The 25,735-nt window shown below is 34.9% G+C and overlaps 1 protein-coding gene across 1 annotated transcript in view; it reads left to right on the top strand.

Annotated features, from left to right (window-relative positions):
* Window positions 1-25,735, top strand: part of DPYD (dihydropyrimidine dehydrogenase) — an 861,792-nt gene that overhangs the window by 481,489 nt on the left and 354,568 nt on the right. The window contains exon 14 of the mRNA XM_011959403.1: window positions 10,647-10,811. Coding sequence (XP_011814793.1) covers window positions 10,647-10,811 — 165 coding nt within the window. The remainder of the gene's footprint in view (window positions 1-10,646; window positions 10,812-25,735) is intronic.

The raw sequence follows: 25,735 nt of genomic DNA, 5'->3' as shown, positions 1-25,735 counted from the left end.
GATTTTGTATTTTAGTAGAGACGAGGTTTCTCCATGTTAGTCAGGCTGGTCTCCAACTCCCGAACTCGGGTGATCGCTCGCCTTGGCCTCCCAAAGTGCTGGGATTACAGGCATGAGCCACCGTGTCTCTTCTTTTGCAAGGAGTTAATCTTCGCTGGTTATGTAGATTCCAGGCAAGGACTTCATGACAATGACATTTCTTCAGGAGGGATTTCCTTTAGTCAGATAAAAGAAACTTCTGAGAAAGCCTCCCCTTGCACTTCAGGAGAGAACGGATCAAGAGATGGGGGCTGGGAGAAGGCCAGAGAGACCTTGGTTCTGAGGCTGTTACTTTAGTTCAAAGTACTCAGCATATCAATGCACCATACTTTGGGGTATGGTTTTTGAGCCCCAATGCCTCTAAATCATAAACTTGTGCCAAGGGTTTCAGATAGCAGTATCTCCAATGTGAGATGTTTCCATGTTGTATCTTTTGTATTTGTATAGATAAACAACTTTGAAATCCTCATCAGTGGTAGATTAGTGATCCACCAAGGGATCTGTAATCCCAAAGGACCATGTCATACAAGCTCATCATTTTGTTAGAGGAATGCCTGGAATCAATATTCTTTCTAAAACATCATTCAGAACCATATGTCAGCAGAGGCAGTCATATTGAGGCAAAACATACAATCTCAGAGTCATCAAATACTGTTAGCTTCAGATTTGCACCTGTTTTTTTTTTCTGCTAATAACTTTGTTTTCATTTTTTACTATAAAAATTGCATACCTACAAAAAGTGTATAGTTTAAAATATAATAAAAATGAATACCTTTTTCTCATTTCACAGAATAAGAGAACATAAGATATTCCTGTACCTTTGATTCTATGTGTACCTCCTCAATTATATTCCTTTCGCTTCCCTCGAAAGGTGACTCTTTTAGATTTTATGATAATCATCTTGCTTTTGCATATGTTTTACACATAATGTATTTCTAAACAGTGTACTGTTGAGTTTTGTTTATTTTTTGCTTCATATAAACATAATCACACACTTATATTTTTACACAGCTTGCTTTTTTCTTGTTATTATTCATTGTTTTGTTTCTTCATATCAATCCTAGTTGCAGAATTAGCGTCAGTTCATTAATTTTCTCTACCATATACTATTTGCTCATCATTCCTTTTGTCGGAAGTGTCTTTATTTTATCTTTACCTTGAGTTATAAGTCTACTAGGTATGCAATTCTCAGTTAACATTTCTTATTCATATGAAATATTCTACTCTCTTCTGGCTTTCATTGGTACTGCCAAGAAGTGAGCTCTCAATCTGCTTTTTATTTTTGGAGTAGTCTTTTTTACCTCTGGTTATTTTTTAATTCTTCCTTTTCTTATTGTTGCTTTATATACTACAAAGTATCTATATATCAATTCTTTTAAAAACTTACTTTCCTTAGTTTATTGGTGTCTGGAATCTGAGAATTGGTGGCCTTCATCAATTCTATTAAACCTCTGACAATATCTTTTGAAATAGTGCCTCTCCCAGTTCTCTCCATTTGCTTCTTGTGAACTGCAATTTGATTTTTCCTTTACCTTGTCAATCTATTCTCCATGTCTCTTAATCTCTTGATCGTGTTTTACATCACATTTGTTTGTGCTTTCAGGTAAACATTCCCAGATATATCATCATATCATCCCCAAACTATTAGGTTTTAATTTTCCCTATTTTTTTTATTTCTAGAAATTCTATTTGGTCATATGTTACATCTTCATGATAAACTTTGAGTTTCTCATTATTTATACTTTCAAGTCTCTCTTGTATTTTTAAACATATTAAAATTTTTATATTCTATATCTGATAATCCCATTATGTACATTTTTTGGTGGATCTGATTTTGTAGCCTTCTCTTTGCACTGGCTCCCATCTATGATATCTTTTTTCTCATGTCATTAGTGGTTTCCTTCTCTTGTGGGCTCACATTCCTTGAAAATGTATTTATGGGAATTTATAAATATTTGAGGTAAAGTAAATTCTTCCAGAGAGGCTCTGAGATTGCTTTTACTAGTTATCTAAGGACACCATGACTAGGAACCACTTTTAAACCAAATTTTTAACCTCACAGTTTAAATTTTGGCACTCACACAGGTTTAGATTTTTAGAAGAGACTTATTTATCTCCTTGATTACTAAAGCTGAAACTGGCACATGCCCCGCCATTGCTCTCTAGTTATTTTCTAGTGAGAGCATCATTCTTTCTTGGTCCTGTATTTATGTGGAGATTTCTATTCTACCCCACAACGTGCTCAGTCCCAGACTTTGTCTGCTATCTCAGGTGTTTGTAGCTCAGTTTCTAGGCCACCAGGGATGGGCAAAAACCTTGAGGGTGAACACCACCCGATAGTTACTTTGCCCTTGTGAATCTCTGCTTTGTGCTTATTTCTGATCTCTCAGAAATTTCCTTATTTTGATACCAGTACAGCTGTGCATCTTTTAGGAAAAAAAAATCCTGTCCAGTAGGTTTATATGTGTTATATTGCAAGGGATTTCTCTCAGTATCTTGTTAGCCATGTTGTAGAAATGGAAGACTCCTCTCTCAACTCTTTTAGATACTGCTTTCAATAGTAGTCATTTCATTTGCAGTCAGTGGTAGAGTAGAGCCAGAGATTTACACAAGTTTTTTTAAAAGTAAAGATTTAAAAAAGTATTTATCACTTCCAGTGAAAATTCTGTTCTAATACTTGAAGATAATTAATAATTGTTAAAACTGACTCATGCTTACACCTTCACAGCTGCTATTCTGGGCCTTAAAAGATTTCTTCAAAGCATATCACATGATCACCTTATAAGCAGGCCAGCAGAAATTTCTAAGTTAATTACAGTTTGGCAGAGTGTATCCAAAACCTCTTATCTGAACAGTGAACCCAATAATTTAATCAGTCTGTCTGTTGATTAATCACGTTCTAATCCATCTGATATCAGCACTAAAAAAGCCCTTCATCTGTTTCTTGTAAAACTTATCTCTGTGAATGCACAGCTGCTGTGAGCTATTGGTATTAATAACTTGAATAGGAGACAGAACACAATGGATTCTCAAAGCCTGCAGAAAAAGTTTGAACTCCTTAAAACAGTCATTCAAGACTCTGCAATCTGACCCAACTCTATTTAATCCTCCCATCCTCATTTCCAGTTTATTTCCCAGTTTTAGCCGTGAACTAGTTAAAATCAGTCACCTAAACTCTCACAACTTTTGTTTTGACTGTTTCTGAAGCTAGTGAGTTGGTGAATGAATAAACATTTATTTATCAAATACCATGTGCCAGTCATGTGCTGTATTGCTTCATTTAATATCCTACATCTTCTCTGTGACAGAGTGATGGTTATCCAGATCGGCAGATGAGAAGGTCAAAAAACAAAACAAACCACTTTTAGTGTCTAGTTTACAAAATCGTAAGCTCTTTGAAAAAGGGCAAGAGGAAAAACAAAAGGCTACATGATTATATGAGCCAGTATTTTTATCAGACATGAATAAAATTCAGAAAATCAATCTCCATATTTCTACAGTATAAGACACCACATGCTTTATATATGTGACACACTATCCAAGAGTGAGGAACATTTGGTGTTGGGTGAGCACTGGAGAAAATGTGAGTAAAACTCCTTCCTTGACATACAGCAGACATTCAGTCTAGTCAGTTTTCATTTATTAGTCCCCTCTTTTAAGCCTAATAAGGTCATACGTGTTTTCTTATTCATTTTAGAACAATGTGCTCTTCTTTGTTCCTCCTTTCCTACTTCTTCCACTGTCCTCCCCTCTTACATAGAATATCTATTCATTCCATCAGTTCAGCCTAGGCCAAGGCTGAGATTAAGTACACCACACCATGCTATTTTGTGCTGACATCTTCAACACACTAACACATGATAATGAGAGATTCCCAGTGTAGTCTAAAACCTTGGAGAATGTCAAAGCATTCTTAGAATTTTGATCTTGCAAGGTTTTGGGCCACAGGAATAGGAAATGGATCATCATGTTTGAATCAAGACTATAGAGAGTTTTTATTTCACTAAATGATAATTATTTTGCCTGTCTGACCACCATTTTCCTAGATAATTATTCTTTGTCAGTGTCTGTATATTTTCTTCTAAAGTTTCTAAGGTGAATTTAAATCTACTGGTCCTGGTGTCACAGATAATACTAGTTACCCAGCTCTCAGTTACCCCATCATTGTTTACCTGAGCATCTGTGTGAATCCTAATTAAATTTATCCTGCCAGACATAGTTCATTAAACAAGGGATGACTAACTAATGCAGCTTAAGCCCATTAGAGCCTCTGTCACCAGGGGTTAAAATCTGGCCTAAGAGATTACAAGTTTGGAGGAGTGACTTTCCCTACAACTTACGAACTTGGGACTTGGCAGAGAGTTATATTTTATCATATGAACTGAGACAGAGGAAGCTCTCTGTAGAGAGACAGAAAGAAAAATGAAGAAATAAGCCAATAGAAGCAGAGAGGAGACAAAGAATCATTCCTAGCTGAGGTATAGTTGCATATTTGTGTGTGTTATGTGAAATTCTCCTTTTCCTTAAAATAAATAGACCACACCCCACTTTTTAAAAATTTAACTTATTCAAGTTGATTTGTTTTTCTTGCAACTGAAATAAGTTCTAATTATTATTATGTATATTAAATGTTAAGAAGTCACTAACAACATTATTATTATCCACATCACATAAGCACACCTGAGTTCTAGTCTCATCTCTAATGCTTACTAGATATGCAACCATGGATAGGTCATGATAATTTCAAAAGAGTGATATATGTGAAAGATTTGTGCTATACATGTCTAAAATACTATTATTTCTACAATGTCAGTGCTACAACTTCTCTGATAATTTATCTTTTATTTCTAGGATAATTGTGCTATTTTTGTTTATTGTGTTTTCCGTGTAGATAGGTCTGAAGTTCCTGATGACAAAAGGGCAAATTCTGTCACTAATTCAGATATTGAGTACTATCTTTATATAAGCTATTACAAGAGAAAAAAATGATTTATTGAGAACAAATACTCATCTTGACTACTTTGTCCCCCCGAAAAAACCACGTAGAGATTATTCTGACCATTATAAAGTTTATTTTGGGGAGGAATCAAATATTAATATACGTAGTTCATGAAGAAAATAAAATGTTAGCGAGTTCTTTCATAGTAGCGCAATTGTTCTAGAAACTGGGCCACTCTTGAATTTTATTTCACTTTTTGCTATTCCCAGGGTAACAGTATGTTAGATTTATAATGATGGAATCTGACTCTGTAACAAGATATTTGTTGTTAGACTTGTTTGCAGAGTGGTTTTCCTCTTTTGTGGAATAGTGTATGGGTTATGTTGTACTTATCTCAGTAGGATTTTATGAGGAAAGTGATATATTTTAGAAAACAGTTTGTCAGGAAGTACATTTAATTTTTGAACTCCTAATTTATAAAACCAAATAATTAAAATATTTTTGACAGAATATTTACAGCAGAATCTTGGAAGTTAAGGAAACAAAACAAATGTTTCTTCGATTTCAGTTACAGGTTTTCAGGTAAACTGATAAAACTTTATCAACAACTCATAGCAGTATACACTGTACTACCACATAACTCATTGAACAGATTTCTCATTCTACCACACTTCTGCAGTTCAAGAGTAAAGTTTCTTTATAATTATATATCACTAGTACTTTCAGAAAGGCCTCCTTGCTCTACCATTTCCTGTTTCTCCTCCACCATCTCCCTACTCCAAGAAGTAACTTCTATCATGAATTATTTTTAGTTGTTACCTTACTTATATTTATAGTTTTATCCTATCAGTATGTTTCACTAAACAATATATTGCTTTGTGTTGTGTGTCATATTCTATATATTTTTCTAGAACGTGCCCTTTTCATTCAACAAGATGTTTATAAAATTAATCCACTGTGGTATATGTAGCTATGATTCACTTTGCAAATTTTATTTCCTGTTTTCATCCAACTTTGCTTGACCCCATTCTTTTTCTAGCCTCTTATTCAGACATTTCTACAAAGTTTTCTTTTTCTGTTAGTTGTGGCAATTGTGACTGTTTTAATTCAGTAGTAACCATGGAAACATTGTAAGTTTTTACAATAAGAGAGGTCAAGTAAATGAACCTAAACAAATATGATTAGTCAGTTTAACATTTAAATCTCTTTTCTGATAGAGAAAAAATCACTATCAGCACTTCAAATGTTAAAAGGTCACTAATACTTGATGTTATAATGGTAGTTATAATATTCCATAAAGCTAAGATATTACCTAACACTTCCTTTTCTATAAACATCTGTTTTTAAAATATCTGAATATTGTTAATGCACTGAAGATCAGAGCTATAGCAGTTTGTCTTTTTTATTATAGAGAATGAACTCTTATCTACTCTAACTATTCTTGAATATGTTTATGTTGTTGTATTAACTCCCTTAAGCAATGCTAATAAGACTTAGCCATTAAATATTAAAGCAAAATATTCTCTTATGAAATCATGCTCAAATTCTAGCCTTCCCAGGTCAAAAGCTTTAGTAAGTTATTGTCCAATTATTGAAACTCTAACTCTAGTTATATAACCAAAGATAATTGGTGATATCTGTGTTTTCATTCATCTTTCACTTAATTTAAAAATTCTAAAAGTCTCAAGTCAGTGGAGAATGTTTTTGGCAAAACAATGGCAAACGTGACTGAATTTGGGAAAGAAAACGTAGAATAAAATTTATATTACCCATTTATTACTGGATGAATACATTGGAATTTTGCCACTTTAGTTGAATTTGGAAAATGTCGAATTTCTATCATGTTAACAAATGCCTTGCAGATAGTTAACCCGTTCTACAACAGTAGGCATCTGTAATTTGAGAAGTTATAAAGGGCCTTTTACGTTTGGTTGAATTAAGGAATGAGAAAATTGACCTGTTTAAATAAACATTCTCTATTATAAATCAACACAAATGATTAAGCATTCTCTATCATAAAGTAGATAAATTTTCCTTTGATTTGGTTTGTACTTCCTATTCATTATCTTGATTAAGGAGATCATTGGTAACTCTCCTATGCTATATTTACAGTTTAACACCACATCATAGAAGAGAAAAATAAACCAGCTCTAACATTAATAAGAAACTTGCTCATAATACACGAAGAAAAAAATCTTAAAGGTAGAATTGTAGGTTTTGAGTTATTACTGAGGGGGGAAATGCTTAAGAAAGAAGCATTTTCTTGACAGTCCTCCAATTAAATATTGTCAGCTTATAGGTCCTTTTGGCTAATGTGAGATGTTGGCCTTGTGGTTATTAGTAGGGTTACTGTAAATAGCATATAGCATATATCTTAGAATTCCTGAACCATGAGATTTTTTTCCTTATTAGTTATAGGTGAAATTTCCATTCTGTGTCTTTTATATTCTATGATATTTTAAAAATTCCTACGTATACTGTTAAGATGTGTTCTTAGCATACAGGACAAACATAAAAGACAACTGTAGTTGGACAGGCTCATTAGCTAGGAAATACCCTAGGTGGTCATGGATCAGGTTAATAATTCACATCCACATGAACCAAAAATGCCTGGGAGTTGGATTGTATCTGAATGGGGGCATTCTATTTAAATCCTAGAGATCAGCGATACCCAGCAGTTAAGGACTAGCAATCAGGAAGGTCTTAGAAGCTGCAGTGTGGTGAAGTTCAAGCATGCTTTCTGTCAGCCAGTCGTCACAGTAGGCTGTGTGAGAAGGCCTATAGCAGTGGGTGGTTTGTATCACAGCACTTGGTTCAGGAATCTAACCGTGGGAGGGGGTGTTCTGAGTTGTAGAAAAAGGGGTCCCTGAAGGATCAGAAGAAGCAAGCAAGAACCCCAATTCTAGAGAAATGGACTAGCAGGAAAAGATCTAAGCATAGTAATAAATCCTGAACTTTGAATAAAAGCCTGTTTTTGCTATAAAGACATACCTGAGCCTGGGAAATTCATGAAGAAAAGTAAGTTTAATTGGCATATGGTTCTGCAGGCTCTAAAGGAAGCACAGCAGCGTCTGCTAATGTGGAGGCCTCAGGAAGCTTCCAATCAAGGCAGAAGGTGAAGGTGAAGGGGGAGCAGTCAGATCATATGATAAATCAGTAGCAAGAGAAAGAGGGGAGAGGTGCTACACACTTTTAAAGGGCCAGGTCTTACAAGAACTCACTCATTATCATGAGGACAGTACCAAGAGGATGACTCTAAACTATTTATGAGAAATTCTCCCCCATGATGCAATCAATCAGCTCCACCAAGCCCCTCCTCCAACACTAAGGATTACATTTCAACATGAGATTTGGGTGGGGTACACATCCAAACTATATCAAAGCCCAAACCCCGGTCTGTTCAGCAGCAGAATGCGGCCAGCAATAAATATCTTTGGTTCTCATACCTCAGGATAAGACTGATTCTAGTGCTTATGGTTTTAGTCTAGACTCATTCAAGATACACTACTTTAGCACCACTAAAGGCCAGGCTGGAAGCTGGGCATATAATAGTAAACAAAATATAGTTTCTTTCTTTACAAGTCTTATGCTGTAGTGGAAGGTACAGTCAGGAATATAGACAATCGCAATAAATGGTAGTAAGAGTGCCAATTGGGGAAGGTATATATTGTTATGGTGGCATGAGTCAGAGCATGTTACTAAAACTCAATGGAGTTGGACAGGAAAGAAAAATTTCTCAAAGGAACTGAAGTCTAAATGAAGACATGGAGAATGGGAAGGAGTAGGGATACTGCTAACATGAGTCAGTTTTGTTGAATAAGCAGGAAGCACCTGCTTCCAGACCAATAAATTAAAAAATGGTCATCAAAACCAGATGCCCCATTATTTGCCCACCAACACAGTACCAGGGCGCTTGACTTGGTGAACTAAATACAGATTTCACTCCTCCTTGGCTAAGAAATCCTGTGTAGAGAACAACTTGTGGCCTAGGTTGGACTTACTTAGGTGAAGGGCATTTAGAGTAGAGAGTAAAGCAGAGGAAAGGAGGATCTCAAGGCTTAAAGGGTATGGCTCTTGAAAATTGGAACATAGAAGAAAACTAGCCTCATCTGAGTGAAACATTTCAAGAATTGTCTTCTCAGACCATGAAAACACCGGAGTACCCAGCTGGATGAGCTTCACAGAGCCACCTGTAGGGAGGCAGAACATTAAGCATTTGCCAAGATGGAAATTGATGCACTAGGCTTGAGCTTCCTGAAGTAACTCTATTTGTCATTTTACCCATTAAGATTGTGAAACATGGTTTCACAATAGCAAATCAAAGCAAACTGGAGATGTTGTACACAATTACAATAGAAATGGAATGACTTAATTAGTAAAAAATTAACTGGCATGATTCCTATAAGTTAAAATGTACATATTGAAGGAGGCTTATTGTAACATTTATACCATTTATTTTATAATATACTAATTCGAAGGTAAAAGTGAATGTAAATTATCAGAAATTAACATGCAATGTGAAGAAAAGTCCTTTTATCCTCTGCAACTGTAGCATTTGGCAGATTCAGGAATAAATAATCTTTTGTGGCAAGGGTATGCCTTATCAAACATATGCAGATCAGCACTAATTAATGCTAATTAAGGTTTCCTGTCTATCTAGTTGGAAAAACGTCCAAATGTTATGAAATCCAGTTAGTATGCCTATTACGCTAATTGTTTTATATGGGGTGGTTCTTAATTAAAATATGTAAATTGACCTTAATTGCTATATACTAATGGGGGTTCATGTTATCTTACTAAAAGTGACAAGATGGTGAGGAGGGGTACTTAAATGACTAATTCTGATAAATCCTTAACTAAATGACCTTTACTCAAAATTAATTTTAATTGGAAGTTGGCAAAAGAAACATTTTCCTTCTTTGTTTCTTTTTAGTTTTAAGTAATGGAAGAATGTTATTCTTCTTTGTTAATACAGCTTTAGAAGCAGTTGTGGATTGTTAATTACACTTAACAAGCAAGTTAATTTTACTGTTTACTGTTTATAGGTATCAGGAAGTTATTGATATACCCATTTCAGTCTTGGAGAAAGTGACTTTCTTCTCATTGAATGTGAATATATAGTTATAATCCTATAAGTAATTTGACCTAGCCAGTTAGTTAAAATATGTGTTAATGGTTGATGAGCCAGTAATACTAATATGTATTCCTTCACTTATTTACATTGGAATTACTTTTTTTAGGAAAAAAATAAAGTTTTTACTAACATTAATTCTTAGGAGTTAAACTGTGATTGGAGATACCTAGATTAAATGGACAGAAATGATAAACTTTTCCATTTTACCTATCATGTTTTTATTATTTAATCACAAACAAGTTAACATGTATATGCCCTAAATCAGTGTTAATGAATATAAATATTTTTATTTTTGCACTATTCTAAACCTAGAATTACAAGAAGTAATTTAGCTAAAGCTAACAAATACTTTATTTTACCTTTTTTATTTGCAAGTAGTTTATGTTCAATTCTAATTTAATGGATATTAAAAATGCCTCTGCAAAAATGTGAGAAGGGACTTCATAAAATATTGTCATATGGAAATGAGCAGATAATAAAGATTATAGCTTTTCTTTGTCAAAAGGAGACTCAATATCTTTGCTCTTTCATCAGGACATTGTGACAAATGTTTCCCCCAGAATCATCCGGGGAACCACCTCTGGCCCCATGTATGGCCCTGGACAAAGCTCCTTTCTGAATATTGAGCTCATCAGTGAGAAAACGGCTGCATATTGGTGTCAAAGTGTCACTGAACTAAAGGCTGACTTTCCAGACAACGTAAGTGTGATTTAACATCTAAAACAAGAGAATTGGCATAAGTTGGTGAATGTTTATTTAAACATCCAATTCATATGCTTATAAATATTAATGTGTATATTTTATTAAAGAATCTGCCAGTTGCTTTGCTGATGCATAGAAAGATAAAAAAGAAAGAAAAGCTCAAGAACTCATAAAAATCCACACAATGTGAAGCTTTGTTATAAATGGGTGCCATGTAATATGGAAGAAGTATCTACATAAGCAGAAGGAAGAGAAATGAAATACTCATTTTATTGAGTTTGTTTTCACTGTGTGTGGCTGGTATTTATGAAGGTGATGACCTTAGGAAGAAATTGCAGACTATAAATCATTTTAAATATGAACCTGAGGTAGAAGCAGCATATCTTCCTATGAAGTTTATATTTTTTTCAGTGGGAAATAATTCACCAAATAATTTTAACACTCCTATACTAAATGAGTCAACTATCTTTTATAAAATCTTTTTTTTTTCTTTTAAAGAACCATGCATAAATATTGCAGTAAAATCAGGCTTAAATATAATAGATAATATTTTCTCTTCAATAGTCTGGTTAGGGTTATCCTTAATGTCATTCATTTATAGTCCCTCTCCCTCCCACCTGCCTTTCCCACTTCCTATTTTTTTCCTACTCCCTCTCCCTTCCTTCTCTCTCTTCCTTCCTCCCTTTTCCCCTCCCTCTTCCTCAATTCTCTGTCTGTTTCAAATACACACAACTTATATCTCTTTCTTTCATTCTTTCTTTCAATGAACTGGTAGTGAATGGAGGTTGAGATTTGAGGCAATGCGTGTGTTTATGTCATCGAAAATATTTTTCTACCTACATATGTCTTTCAGAGGCAAAAACAACACTCAGGTATACTAATGATATATTTTAAAATCTATTGAAACTGGTGAATGTTTGTCTACAAACTGATAAATTGCAAATTCTTACAAAGGAATATAGAAATCACACAATTGCCTTGCCCGTCAAGTTTTTTTTTCTGTTTTACGCAGCTCTAATTATTTCAAAATTATCTCTTAACTTGAAATAAAATACATGCACACAGAACAAATATAATTTATCTTCCTCAAGATAGTCGTTTAAATGTGAAGGGAACTATCAGGACCCATCTAAAATCTCTAGTTTCTGCTTATTAGGAATCTTTCCCTTCCTGAGCTTGTTGTGAAAATTATCCCTGTTTTCGCATTATATAACACTCTATATAAGAGGTATGCTGAGCTATTTGTTTGTTAAAGGACCTACATCTTTTGGGAAGCGTTTCTCAGAATGATAAGGACAACAAAAAAGGTCAACTATAAAAAGAAATAATATGTTTGTAAACCTGATGTACAGTATTAAATTCTCTGCCAGGTACTGAACATGCAACATAATAGTAATGGTAATAATATATTATGAGCACTCATATAGCACTCACTCTGTGCTAGGCACTGTTATAAAAGTTTTATTTATTTTAAACTCATTTGATCTTTTTGAACAACCTTATGAGATAGGTAGTATTATTGTCTCTATTTCACTGATGAGGAAACTGAGGCACACAGAGATTAAGTACCATGTCAATCATTACACACCTAATATATGATGAAGCTAGAATTTGAACTTGAAATTTGTTTTTACCATCCATGCTTCTGTCTGATAACAGTGTTCTCTGGTCCAGTGTATTTGCCTATGTTGTCCTTAAATATTGAGCATTACTTGTTTTTTTAACTAGAGATTGGGTACACCCCCAACTCTGTAGTCAAGGCCAGAGTACATTGGCGCCATCATGGCTCGCTGCAGCCTCCAGCTCCTAGGTTCAAGTGATCCTCCCGCCTCAGCCTCCTGGGGCCTACAGGTGCCTGCCACCATGCCCGGCTAATTGTTTAGTTTTTTGTAGAGATGAAGTCTTGCTATGTTGCCCAGGCTGGTCTTGAACTCCTGAACTCAAGCAGTCCTCCTACCTCAGCCTCCCAAAGTGCTGGGATTACAGGTGTAAGCCACTGTTTCCAGTCTAGTATTAATTTTTTTTTTTTTTTTGAGACGGAGTCACGCTCTGTCCCCTAGGCTGGAGTGCAGTGGCGCGATCTCCACTCACTGCAAGCTCCACGCCCCGGGTTCACGTCATTCTCCTGCCTCAGCCTCCCGAGTAGCTGGGACTACAGGCGCCCGCCACCACGCCCGGCTAATTTTTTTTTGTATTTTTAGTAGAGACGGGGTTTCACAGCGTTAGCCAGGATGGTCTAGATCTCCTGACCTCGTGATCCGCCTGTCTTGGCCTCCCAAAGTGCTGGGATTACAGGCGTGAGCCACCGCGCCCGGCCTAGTATTACATTTTAATGCCTCATGAGAATGGTATGAAATGTAATTTCCCAAATACTGATTCAATAGTATCTAGATAAGCTAATGTGTCTGAAAAAAAAATATTTTCCTGGAAAATAACTCCTACCAATGGATTGTCTTAACTTCATGTGATACTTTTTTCTCTTTTTTGGGTAGGAGTAAGTTGTAATAATGACCACCAAGAAATGACAGTAAGTGAACAGGAAAGCTGAGATGAAACCCTTGTTTTGTGATTCTACAGTCAAGTAGAAGGAAGAGATGTAGTTAATATTCTTTTCCATTTCCCTGGTGATAATTTTCTTCTCTTATAATGCTTTTTCTTGAGAAAACAATGCATACTTTTCTTGTTTCTGATTCTTTCCCTATTTAGATTATACACATTTTTCTTTTTCTGTATTCCTAGAACTAATTTCTAGCATTTTTACTCCTCATATTGAAGATAACATTTTAAATACAATTAAAATGGCATTCCCGTTTGAACCCATAGAAATATGTGTGTGTACCTAGATATTGTCATGCTGAGAGTAGACAGTCCCCTGCTGTTTTGGAATTATTCTGATGCGTTTGCCCAATGAGCTGAATGAAAGAAGGTGACCCTTCATTTTCCAAGTTTAATTATCACTCTTGCTGGAGTTTTTTCACATCATTCTCGACTGCATGGCTGCCACCTTTAATGACAGGGACTGGACAATTCAACCCACTGTGGCAGCTTCTAAGCAAAAGCTAACTTTTCTGATAAAAAGAATTGTGCTGGGTGTGGATATAGGTCAGCTAATATCACTAGCTAATGTCTCTGTTTCCAGAGAGGGTGAGCACCAGTTGACCATAAACCCGAGGAGACAGATGATGAACTTCTTGAATGTAAAGGCAGGGAGACCTCTGAAATATATTGTGAGGGCTCATCTCTGAATTGTCACAGTTATACCAAAGCCTACATTCACACTAGTCTTCTGCTTGGCTTTCAAGGTTTCCTTTTATTTATCTGTGAATTAAATTTGGCACATTGATCATTGTAGTGACAATTTATTACTGACTAAGAGCTTTTTGTTCCTAAGTTGAGATTCTGTAATGCTTGTTATTAAATATACAGAATAACTAGGACTTGCAGAAGTCAATTTTAAGTGAATCCTTTTATTCTCAATGCAAAATCCTTATGAATCATATATTTCAGGCTGAGGAAAAAATTTTTTAACAAAAAATACATGCTACACTTTGAATGCACTGAATTAGGAAGCAAAGACTGAATTTTTTTTATCATTTGTGGCAGCTAAAGTAGGAAGCAAAAGGTAGGGCTTCAGCAGTGAATCAGCTAGTGAAGATAGAAAAGGAAATGATGGCTTTGTTAGAGAAATTAATAAGGAAGAACAGTTGATATGTAAATATACATCTATTACAATACACCGCATTTCTGTAAAAAACACTTTCTCAGTTAATTACTGAGAGATCAGCATTGTACATATTAGGTTCAAAGTGACTCCAAAGAAGCTGATCTACATCAGCACTCCTGAAGGTGCTTTACTGACAAATAGCCTCTAAATATTCAGTGCTTAACATTTTATGTGTACCATGGACTCCTTAGGCACTCTGGTGAAGCTTAGGAGCCTCTTTCCAGAATATTTTTGAAGGCATAAAACAAAATTCATAGGCTTACAAAGGATTCTCACTATCTCCCTTAAAATATACAATATAGCAATATATATATTATATATATATATATATATTTTTTTTAAGGCACTAAGTAACAATCTAGTGGTGGGTCTAATAACTACTAAAATTTTGATGTCATGGTGAGTATAAGTACTTGAGATTTCTGCAGCAACTCTACTGTGATTTTCTGTGACTTCTTTTGGTGCAAAGTGACAGATATCAATAGTGCCACTATGGTTTATTGCATTTGTTATCTTAAAAACATCAGACAATTGGCTAGGTGTGGTGGCTCACGCCTGTAATCCCAGCACTTTGAGAGGCCAAGGCAGGCAGATCACTTGAGGTCAGGAGTTTGTGACCAGCCTGACCAACATGGTGAAACCCCATCTCTACTGAAAATACAAAAAATTAGTCGGGCGTGGTGGCAGGTGCCTGTAATCCCAGCTACTCAGGAGGCTGAGGCAGGAGAATTGCTTGAACCCAGGAGGCGGAGGTTGCAGTGAGCCAAGATTACACCACTGCACTCCAGCCTGGGCCACAGGAGTGAAACTCAATCTCCAAAAGAAAAAAAAAAAAAAAAAACCAGACAATTTATACATTTATAAAGGAGTGCTTTATGTCTTAGAAAGTATTACCACCTATCGGCTAGGAAGCAGGCCACTGGCCAAAGCCAGAGACAGAAACTTCAAGAGAAGAAAGGTAAGACAGGAATTTATGGTGAAAGGGTTGGCTAAGTATACATACTAGGTTATAAGAGAAGCTATGAATATTCATGAAGGGCCTTTAACATCTAAGTTACATATTGGGTTATAGGAAAAGCTATGAATATTCATGAAGGGGCCTTAACATCTAAGTTACATATTAGGTTATAGGAGAAGCTATGAATATTCATGAAGGGGTCTTAATGCATGTGTACTGAACAAACATCCGTGTTATATACATGTAATGTTCACTTTGCAGTGGAGACTTAACATTTGAATGTATTACACTTGGTCTCTATTCATCAAAAGGTGAAGCAGAGACATGAAGGCACTCAGTGCACAGCCTCTGTAAACTGGCCAGAACCAATCCATGGTTGGTAGTCCCTTATCAGGAGAAAGTTGCTAAAATCCATCTCTTGTCCAGTCAAACCTGTAGTTATGACTTGTGGAACAGGGGAAGTCAGTCGGCGTCTGGTGATCAGTGAGCTGTAATTGTTTTTATATTGCTTATCTTGAGGCCAGCACTTGTTTAACTGCCAGAGAAAAGGAAAAAAAAAATCCTTGTGGCACTGAGAATAGTTGATTCTTTAAGTGCAAAAGGTGCTTGACTTTACCTTTGCCTGGCATGTCCTCAGGTCTCCTTTACAATTTGGTATCTTATTGACACAAAGAGTCCATGCTGTCTCACCTGGGGCCTGAGGGGCTTTATTTTTAATTTATACATTCATGATTGAAAAATGCCAAAGTTTAGAAGATTGGTAAAAATAAAGGTCTACATGTTTTCTCACCCAAGTTTATGGATTTCTGTATTCTATAGTCTCTGGACTGCAGGTTAAGAACCTGTGTCCAGTAGCTCTCTATTCTGTTTGGATATTGGAATCTCCTGAGAAGCTTTAAAAAAGGTATTTATGGTTAGGCCCTATTCTGTTCAATCATTTCAGAAATCTCCATGGATACAATGAATATATATGGATGTGTATGTATCTATATACACATATGTATGTGTGTGTGTATATGTGTGTGTATATACGTGTGTGTATTTTTTATAAAGTTCGTCAATTGATTCTACTGCGTACATAGCATTATTTATGGCTCTTGCCCTATATTATTAAACATTCTTAAAATTCCTATATCAGAACAGCTTATTAAGAGCATTTTATATGTTTCAGGCACTGTGCTAAGGGCTTTATGTATCTGTGAAGCAGAGATTTTTTTTCCCCATTTTAACACATGATGAAACTGACATTTAGAGATATTGCATTGACTATCTTGGGTCATACAGCTAGTGAGTGAAGGCACTAGACCGAGAAGGCTTTCTATTACACCTTGAAGAAATATTTCATTTGGCCCTAAATAGCCTGAGAAATTAAGAATATATGTTATTCCAGTCCTTCCTTTCCCACCCTCTTAAATGGGCGTTCTTAAATATAAACTTTCACAAAAGAAAACAAATGATTTGACAAAGAAAGAAGTTATGTTATCAGCCAAGCATTGTCTTGCTCTTACTCCCAACTAAAGGCATTCTATGCCCAGCTCTTCCTGCTTTCTAGGATGTAGCTGTCTATAGAAAATAGGGTCAGTGGGACTCAATTTGGACTTGGATTTGAGCTGTTACCCGGCCTCATCTGAAATTCTATATTCCAAAATAGGGGAAGTCAGGGAACTGAGTCAAATTTAGGTGTCCTGCAAGCGAGGAGGATGCTTATTGCTTATTTGATGGGTGTATGTTAGCCCACAGTCCCTGTACAGTCTTCTTGCCATCTCCATGAAGACTACCTCAGCAAAAGTAGACTTCCATTTCTTTGAAGTTTTTAAAGTTTCACTTATTAGAAATAGAGGGATTTTTGTTACTCACCCAACTTGTTTAAAAAAACAAAATTTAATAACAGGTGAAACTATATCTGTTGTCAGGCCAGCAACGGCCAGTACAAGATAATTACTTTTGTTTCTTATCAAAGAACTTAGCATGAACATCACCTTAGTTCTTTTGCCTTGTACCCCGAAGAGAATAGTCACAAAGAGAAATATAAGAGTCTCTGTACTGAAGGGATTCCTCCTTTACTCCCTCTGGAATTTTTTGAGCATGTCAAGTCCTTGTTTCTGTTGATTTCTACACAGTCCCACAGTCCCATGCTGATTTATTTTAAATAAATTAGGAAACTGCTGAAGCAGCTATTGAAGGGAAGACTAGTAAACCCCCAGGAAACAGTTTACTTTTTTGTACTAGAGCTTACGTAGTGATTTTCTGATATTCATGAATTCTAGAGTCAATATATACTTGCATCCCATCCTCCAGAAAGAAATTGCCAAACTTTGGGGCAAATTTTAACTCAGATTATCTAGTGACATTATTTTGTGGACCTTTAAAAATATTCTTCCAATTTACAAAAAAATAAGAATATATCATAATAGTAGTGGAAATTTAAAATATGAGTGGTTAGGAGTGAAAACATCCATGACCACTTATCCTAACGAAACTCTGTTTTCCTAGAGTTGTTGTAGTCTAGGAACTAAAGGCAGAGGGCTTAGAGTCAGAACAGATTTGAATCTCAACATCTGCTCTGAGTTGCTTTTTATGACACTCTCAGCCTCAGTTCCTCATCTGTGTGACCCTCAGAGGTTGTTGTAAACATTGTGAAAGATTGTGTATAGCATTTCAATACATGGTAATTATTCACTACCATAAATTAGATTGCATAGAATATTTGTGCATTTGGTTTTTATCCCTACTTTAAAATTTTTTTTTAATATGTTTTGAAAGGGAGATTTGGCAAGTCAAAGGTAACAACATGTGTATAGCTTTTAAAGTGTATTGCCCAATTGATTTCCAAAAACTTGGTGAACTGGTGGTTTTATACAAAAACCTTCATTTCAGAAATAGTTACCAATTTAAAAATTAAACACTAACTGGCTAAATATGTTTTCCAGTGATTCCTTCAATTTGAGTTCATTGTATGTCCTGGTATCATGTAAGTTTTTGGACTATTTGTCTAATGTTTTATTTACTATACTCTCATGCTTTAATATCATTCATTAATTTCACTTAACAGCTTCTCATTAAAACACTTAAATAGTGACAGCTATTTTCTTGATATCAGCATAGAAGCAGAGAAAAAAATAAAATATATGTAATTTCACAAAACAAAGGTAGCCAAAAATGAATCAGAATATGTAATATGGCTCACAGTTCTGTGATTAGTTTACGACTCCATGTAGCCAAGTATTTTCTTGACATAGGACATTTGTAGTTCTTTAAAATAAAATGTTAGTGCATCCTAGATGGAAATGGAGACTGAATTTACCCTCCCAATGGAAACAACAACAACAACAATCTTAGAAAATACATGAATACATACAGCTTTTAAGACCTGGAACATCAGGCAATAAAGGAGAGTGATCACTGATAGACAGAAAACAAAGGACTTGCCCCAGACCCTGAGTTGAGGAGATGGAGCAAGTGGCTAGAATTCACAAGATAAAGTACCAGAAAGCAGAGAGCTGCATGAAGAGAATTCCAGAGATCTGCAGGTTTTCTCTTGAGTATGCAGCAGAGTACAGATCAGCTCATGCATGTGAGTAAAGAGACTGGAAAAAGGGATGAATGACATGGACTACTCCTTGGTTCTTACATATATCTGGGAATAGTGACTGTTCTTGCCAGCCAGACTGGAAAACCCTATGACCACAAGCATTGAATAGAATATAAATAAGACTCTTAATTAAGTATTGGGAAATAATTAGCCCTAGGCTGACCACTGCTTTGGTCATGCCCAGCAAATGTTAAAGGTGAGATCTGAAAGGATCAACGTGTTTCTGTATAACTTAACTGCAACTCAAAACAAAGCTGAAGAATATTTATAGGAATACAAAAATACCTAGTACCAAACAAGGTAGGATTCACAATATCCAGCAGTCAATAAAAAAATTACCTGTTATGTAAATAAGTAGAAAAACATAAGCCATTATAGGAGGAAAATTAACAGATTAAAACCATCCTAGAACTGACAAGATGTTAGAATTAGCAGACAAGTACAATAAAGCTGTTATTTTAATTATATTCCTTATGTTCAAAAAGCTAAGACATGGAAGATAGATAAAAGATCTAAATGAAACTTCCAGAAATGGAAACTACAATGAATAAGATGAAAGGTACACTGGAAGCTATGAACAGCACATTAAACATTGCATAAGAAATGATTAGTAACCTTAAAAATATAACAATAAAAGCTATCCAAAATCACACACACACACACACACACACACACAGACACACACACGCAAACAGAGAGAGAGAAATAAACATACCATCAGGGAGCTGGTGCCAATAAGTGGCCTAATATATGTGTAATTAGAGTTCCCAAAGGAAGCTGTGGAAATACAGAAAACAATTTCAGGAAATAATAGTGCAAAGCTTCCACTTTTGCCTAAAACTACAAACCCCCCAAAACACCCCTCAACAAAAAAAAAAAAACAAAACAAGAAACTTCATCAACTCCAAGCATAAGAAACATTAAGAAAACTATACCAGGAAGTATAATGTAATCATATTAATTAAACCAGTGATAAAGAGAAAATCTTAAAAGCAGTCAGAGAATAAAGACGTGCTCTGTATGGAGAAACACATATAACAGTTACTAATGTGATTAATTGTCAGAAACAATCTAAGCTACAAGACAGAGGGGCAACATCTTTGAAGTATTGAAAGAAGAAAAGGACAAATATCAACCTAGATTTCAAAATCCAGCCACATATCTTTTAAAAATATAAGTGAAATAAATAATTTTTCAAGCACAATAAAAGGAGGTCTACACTACATAATGCTAAACTATTTTAGGCAGATGGAATATGATGCCATGTCAAACTGTGGTTCTATACAAAGGAATAAAGACCACCAGAATTCGTAACTACATGAGTAAATACATGATGTTTTCCCATTAACTAACTCAGTTTAGAAGAAAATAGGTTGTTTAAACAAAAAAATAAGATAATGTGGGGGTTAGAGCATATATAAAGTTAAATGTATCAGTATAGTAGAAAAGTTGTGAGGGAAGAGATGGAAGTATACTACTTTATGGTTCTAACAGCTTTTATAAAGTTTTCTATTCCTTGGACGTAGGCTGTGATAATTCAAAGATGCTCTAAGAGTATCTTAAGGATACTCCAAAACAATCACTAAAATAATGCTGCAAAGAGTTATAGCCAAAAAACCAGCAATAAATATATAATGGAATAATAAAAAGTACTTAATCCAAAAGCAAGCAGAAGAAGAGGAAAGATGAATAAAAAAGAGACGAGACAAATATAAACCATATAGTATATAGATGAGAGAGTTAAACCTAACCGTTCAATAATCTCATGAAAAATGTAAATGATCTAAGCACCCCTATTAAAGGGCAGAGATTTTCAGATTGGATTTCTTTTTTTTTTTTTTTTGAGATGGAGTCTCACTTTGTCTCCCAAGCTGGAGTGCAGTGGCCGGATCTCAGCTCACTGCAAGCTCCGCCTCCCGGGTCTATGCCATTCTCCTGCCTCAGCCTCCCGAGTAGCTGGGACTACAGGTGCCCGCCACCTCGCCCGGCTAGTTTTTTTTGTATTTTTTAGAAGAGACGGGGTTTCACCGTGTTAGCCAGGATGGTCTCAATCTCCTGACCTCGTGATCTGCCCGTCTCGGCCTCCCAAAGTGCTGGGATTACAGGCTTGAGCCACCGCTCCCGGCCTGGATTTTTTTCTTTGTTTGTTTAAGAGGGAGTTTCACTTTTGTTGCCCAGGCTGGAGTGCAATAGTGTGATACCAGCTCACCACAACCTTCGCCTCCCAGATTCAAGGTCTCAGCCTCCCGAGTAGCTGGGATTTCAGGCATGCGGCTCCACACCTGGCTAATTTTGTATTTTTAGTAGAGTCAGAGTTTCTCCATGTTGGTCAGGCTGGTCTTGAACTCCTGACCTCAAGTGATCCCCCTGCCTCGGCCTCCCAAAGTGCTGCGATTACAAGCGTGAGCCACTGCTCCTGGACTTCAGATTGGATCTTTAAAAGGTAAGGTCAATTGTATGCTGCTTATAATAAATGAGTTTAAGTATAAAAACATAAATAGAAGAAAATTGAAGCAATCAAACAATATATATTCCCTGCTGTCATCCAATAAAACATGCTATATTTGTATTGATCTTTGTCTGCTATTAAGCAGACAAAGTAGATACAAAAGCAAGGAATACTTCCAGGGGCAAAAAACAAGATTATTTTGTGATAACAAAAGAGTCATTTCTTCTGATAACAGTCCTAGGTATTTATGCATTTAATAACAGAACATCAAAATACATGAAGCAAAACTGATAGAACTGTAAGGAAAAATGGAAAAACCCACAATTATAGTTGGGGATTTCCATACCTTCCTGTCAATAAGCGATAAAACTGCCAGGCACAGTGTCTCACATCTGTAATCCCAACACTTTAGAAGGCCAAGATAGGAGGATTGCTGAGCCTAGGACTTTGAGACCAACCTGGGCAATGTAGTGAGATTCCTTCTCTATTTAAAAAAACAAACAAACAAAAAAAGGAAGTAATAAGACAATAGTCAGGCTATCAAATATTTGAAAAATGCTATCAACCAACTTATCTAATTGGCATGTATAGAACATGCTGTTGAATGGCAGTAGAATACAGTCTTTTCAAATACATAGACAATATTTAGTAAGATAGATAGACCATATTATTGGCCCTAAAATAAGTCTCAATAATTTTAAATCATTTCAAATCATACAAAGTATATACTCTTACCACAGGAGAATTAGATTAGTAATCAATGACAGGAACTTATTTGGAAAAGTCTCAAATGCTTAGAAAATAGACTTCTAAATAACCCTTGGATCAAAGAAAAAATCATAAAGAAATTAGAAATTACCTTGAACTAAATGGAAATTAAAATAAACCATGTCAAAATTTGTGTGCCATAAAAGCATTATTCATCAGGAAATTTATAGTACCAAATGCATATATCAAAATGAAAAAAGTCTCAAGTTAATGACCTACATTTTTACTTTAAAAACTAGAAAAAGAGCAGTTTAAACCCAAAGTAAATAAAATAAATGATATAGTAAATATCGCAGTGGAAAAGCAGTGAAATTGGAAAAAGAAAAATAATAGAGAAAATCAATGAAGGTAAAGCTGGTTCCTTGAGAAGACCAAAAAAATTGTCCAAACTTTAGCCAGACTGATCAGGAAACAAAAAGAAGAAACACAGATTAACAATATAGAAAATGAGAGATATAACATCACTGCAGATTCTACAGATTCTAAAAGGAAAATAACATCATATTATGAGCAACATTATGTAAATGAATTAATCAAATTAAGTGAACTGGACAGTTTCCTTGAAGGACACAAACTATAAAAGCTTATTCAAGAGACAATAGATAACATTAGAGAAAATAAAACTTCAGGCCCTGATTGCTTCACAAGTAGATTCGCTAAACTATTTAGAAAAGAATAGTGCCAGTTCTATACATACCTTTCAGAAATGTAAAATAGATGGAATACTTCTCAACGCATTCTATGGGGCAACACTTTGATACCACAACTAGAGAAAGACAGTACAAGAAAAGAAAACTGAGGACCTCATGAACACAGATGCAAGAATTCTAAACGAATGTTAACAAATCAAAGTCAACCATATATATTAAAAATGCATCATCACCAAATGAGTCATATCCTAGGAACTCCAGGTAGGGTTAGTATTTTAAAGTAACATAGTTCATATGTTATAAACTAAATAGTGATAATCATCAGAAAATATATTATCTCAATAAGCCCAATAGAAAAAAAATTTGAAGAAATTAAAAATCTATTTCTAGTTAAAATGGAAAACATCTCAGCAAACTAATAGTAGGAAAATTCCTTAACTTGATGAAGGGCATGTACAACAAAGCCTATAACTAATATCATACTAAATAGTGAAAGACTGTATGCTTTGCTCCTAAGTGAAATAAGGATATCTGCTTTCACCAACTTCTATTCCACATTGTGCTAGAGATCTGCTCAGTCCAATTAGAAGAAAAAAATAAGACTGCAAAGGAAGAAGTAAAACTGTAGAAAATCCATGGAATATACCAAAGAAACAAACAACCAAAAAACATCACTTAATTTACAGGAACAGACAGATAGCCCACAAGCTGTTGTTTTTAGATTATTATTATTATTATTATTATTATGGTAAAACACCATCATTACTGAGACGTTTGCCATTCCCTTAATTTTTGCACCTGAGATAAATACCTAACTTGCCTATCCTAGATTTGGCCCTGTCAAAATACTTTACATAATCAGTGAGTTTGGCAAGGTTGCAGGATATAAGATTACCTTGTAAAAATTAATTGTATTTTTATATGCAAGCAATAAACAACTGGAAAATGAAATAAATATATCATTTACAGTAGCAGCAAATCATGAAATACAGATAAATCTGACAAAAGTTGTGAAAGACAGGAACACTGAAAACAGCAATGCATTTCTGAGAGAAATTAAAGACAACCTAATAAATGGAAGAATATACTGTATTCATAGATCAGAGGGGCCGCTATTGTTAAGATGCCAAGTCTTCCCATTTCTATCTATGGATAAAGTGTAATCCCAATCAAAATATTAGCAAACCTTTTTCGTGGAATTTGACAAGCTGATCATGAAATTCATGTGGAAGTGCCAAGGACTTACAAAACAACTCATAAAGAACAAAGTTGGAAGTCTAAAACTTTCTGATATCATGATATGTTAAAATTACAGTAATCAGATAGTCTGGTGTTGGCATAAAGATAGGCAAATAGATTAATGTGGCAGAATAGAGAGTCCTACAAACAACCCACAAATTATTTATATGAACAACTGATTTTTGACAAAGATGCAAAAAGGCAATTCAGTGGACAAAATATAGTCTTTTCAGCAAACATGCTGGAAAAATTGGGTATTCTTATGCAACAAGAAAGTAAGCCTTGATTCAGATCTCACATGATATATAGAAGTTAACTTAAAATACTCATAGACCTAAATGAGAAACCTAAAGCTATAACACTTTTTGAAGAAAACAAAGAGGAAAACTTTTTACCTTTGTTAGGTAAATATTTGTCAGAAACCTACCAAAATTACTGCCTTTGAAAGAAAAAAAAAGATACATGTGATTTGATACAAATTAAAAACATTTCCTCTTCAAACTCATTATAAAGAAATATGAAAATACAGATGACAGACTGAAAGAAAATAGTTGTAAATCATATATCTGATACAGTACTTTGGCAGGTTTATTTTAGAAAGTTAAACATACACCCATCATATGACCCAGATATTTCACTTTTAGATATATACGTTAAGAGAAAACAAAACATGTATCTATACAAAGACTTGTAAGGGAATGTTCATAGAAGTTTTATTTGTAACAACAACAACAACAACAAAAACCTGGGACCAACTCATATTTTCATCAACTGAAAAGGTAAACAAATTGTGGTATATTCATACTATGAAATATCACTTAGCAATAAAAAGAATGCACTATTATACGTACAACGAAATGTATTAATCTCAAAATAATTATTTTGAGTGAAGGAATCCAGATTCAAAAAAAAATCTCACAAAAATACATGTATTATTATGTCATCCTAAAACTCTAGAAAATGTGAACTGATCTGTAGTGACACAAAGTAAATTAATAGTTGCCTCATGGACAGAGGGGTTACGAGTGGGAGAGAGGAGTTATAGTCACATGGAAACTTTTGGGCAAAATAGATATGTTCATTATCTTGATTGTGATAATGGTCTCAAAGTATTACATATGTCAAAATTTATAAAATTGTATACTTTTAAGTATGTATAATTTATTGTATACTTTATATAATTTATTATTTTATACTTTATCTAACATATATAGAATTATACTTCCATAAATCTGTTTAAAAAATTAGTTTAACTTAAAATTATTATAGCTCTTTTCCTGGAATGCATCTTGGGAATTACTTTTAGGTTGGGTTGAATCGCTAAAGCCTGGCTACCTAGCTCTTCAGTCCCTACCCAACTCTTCAAGACACCAGTCAATTAACACCCTCTAGCATTTTGATCATCCTCACTTTGATACTGAGTCATGGGAATTAACATGAAGTTAAAAATGACCTTATATAGTATTAAGAAATAAAAGAAATGTTGATTGGATTTTTAAGCTTTGGCTTTGCTGAAGATTAAAATGCTGGTGGTTCATGTC

The sequence above is a fragment of the Colobus angolensis genome, unplaced genomic scaffold (assembly GCF_000951035.1).
Source record: "Colobus angolensis palliatus isolate OR3802 unplaced genomic scaffold, Cang.pa_1.0 Scaffold491, whole genome shotgun sequence".
NCBI classification, from domain to species: Eukaryota; Metazoa; Chordata; class Mammalia; order Primates; family Cercopithecidae; genus Colobus; species Colobus angolensis.
The sequence above is the reverse complement of the archived record's forward strand: the minus strand, read 5'-3'. Positions and strand labels throughout refer to the sequence as shown.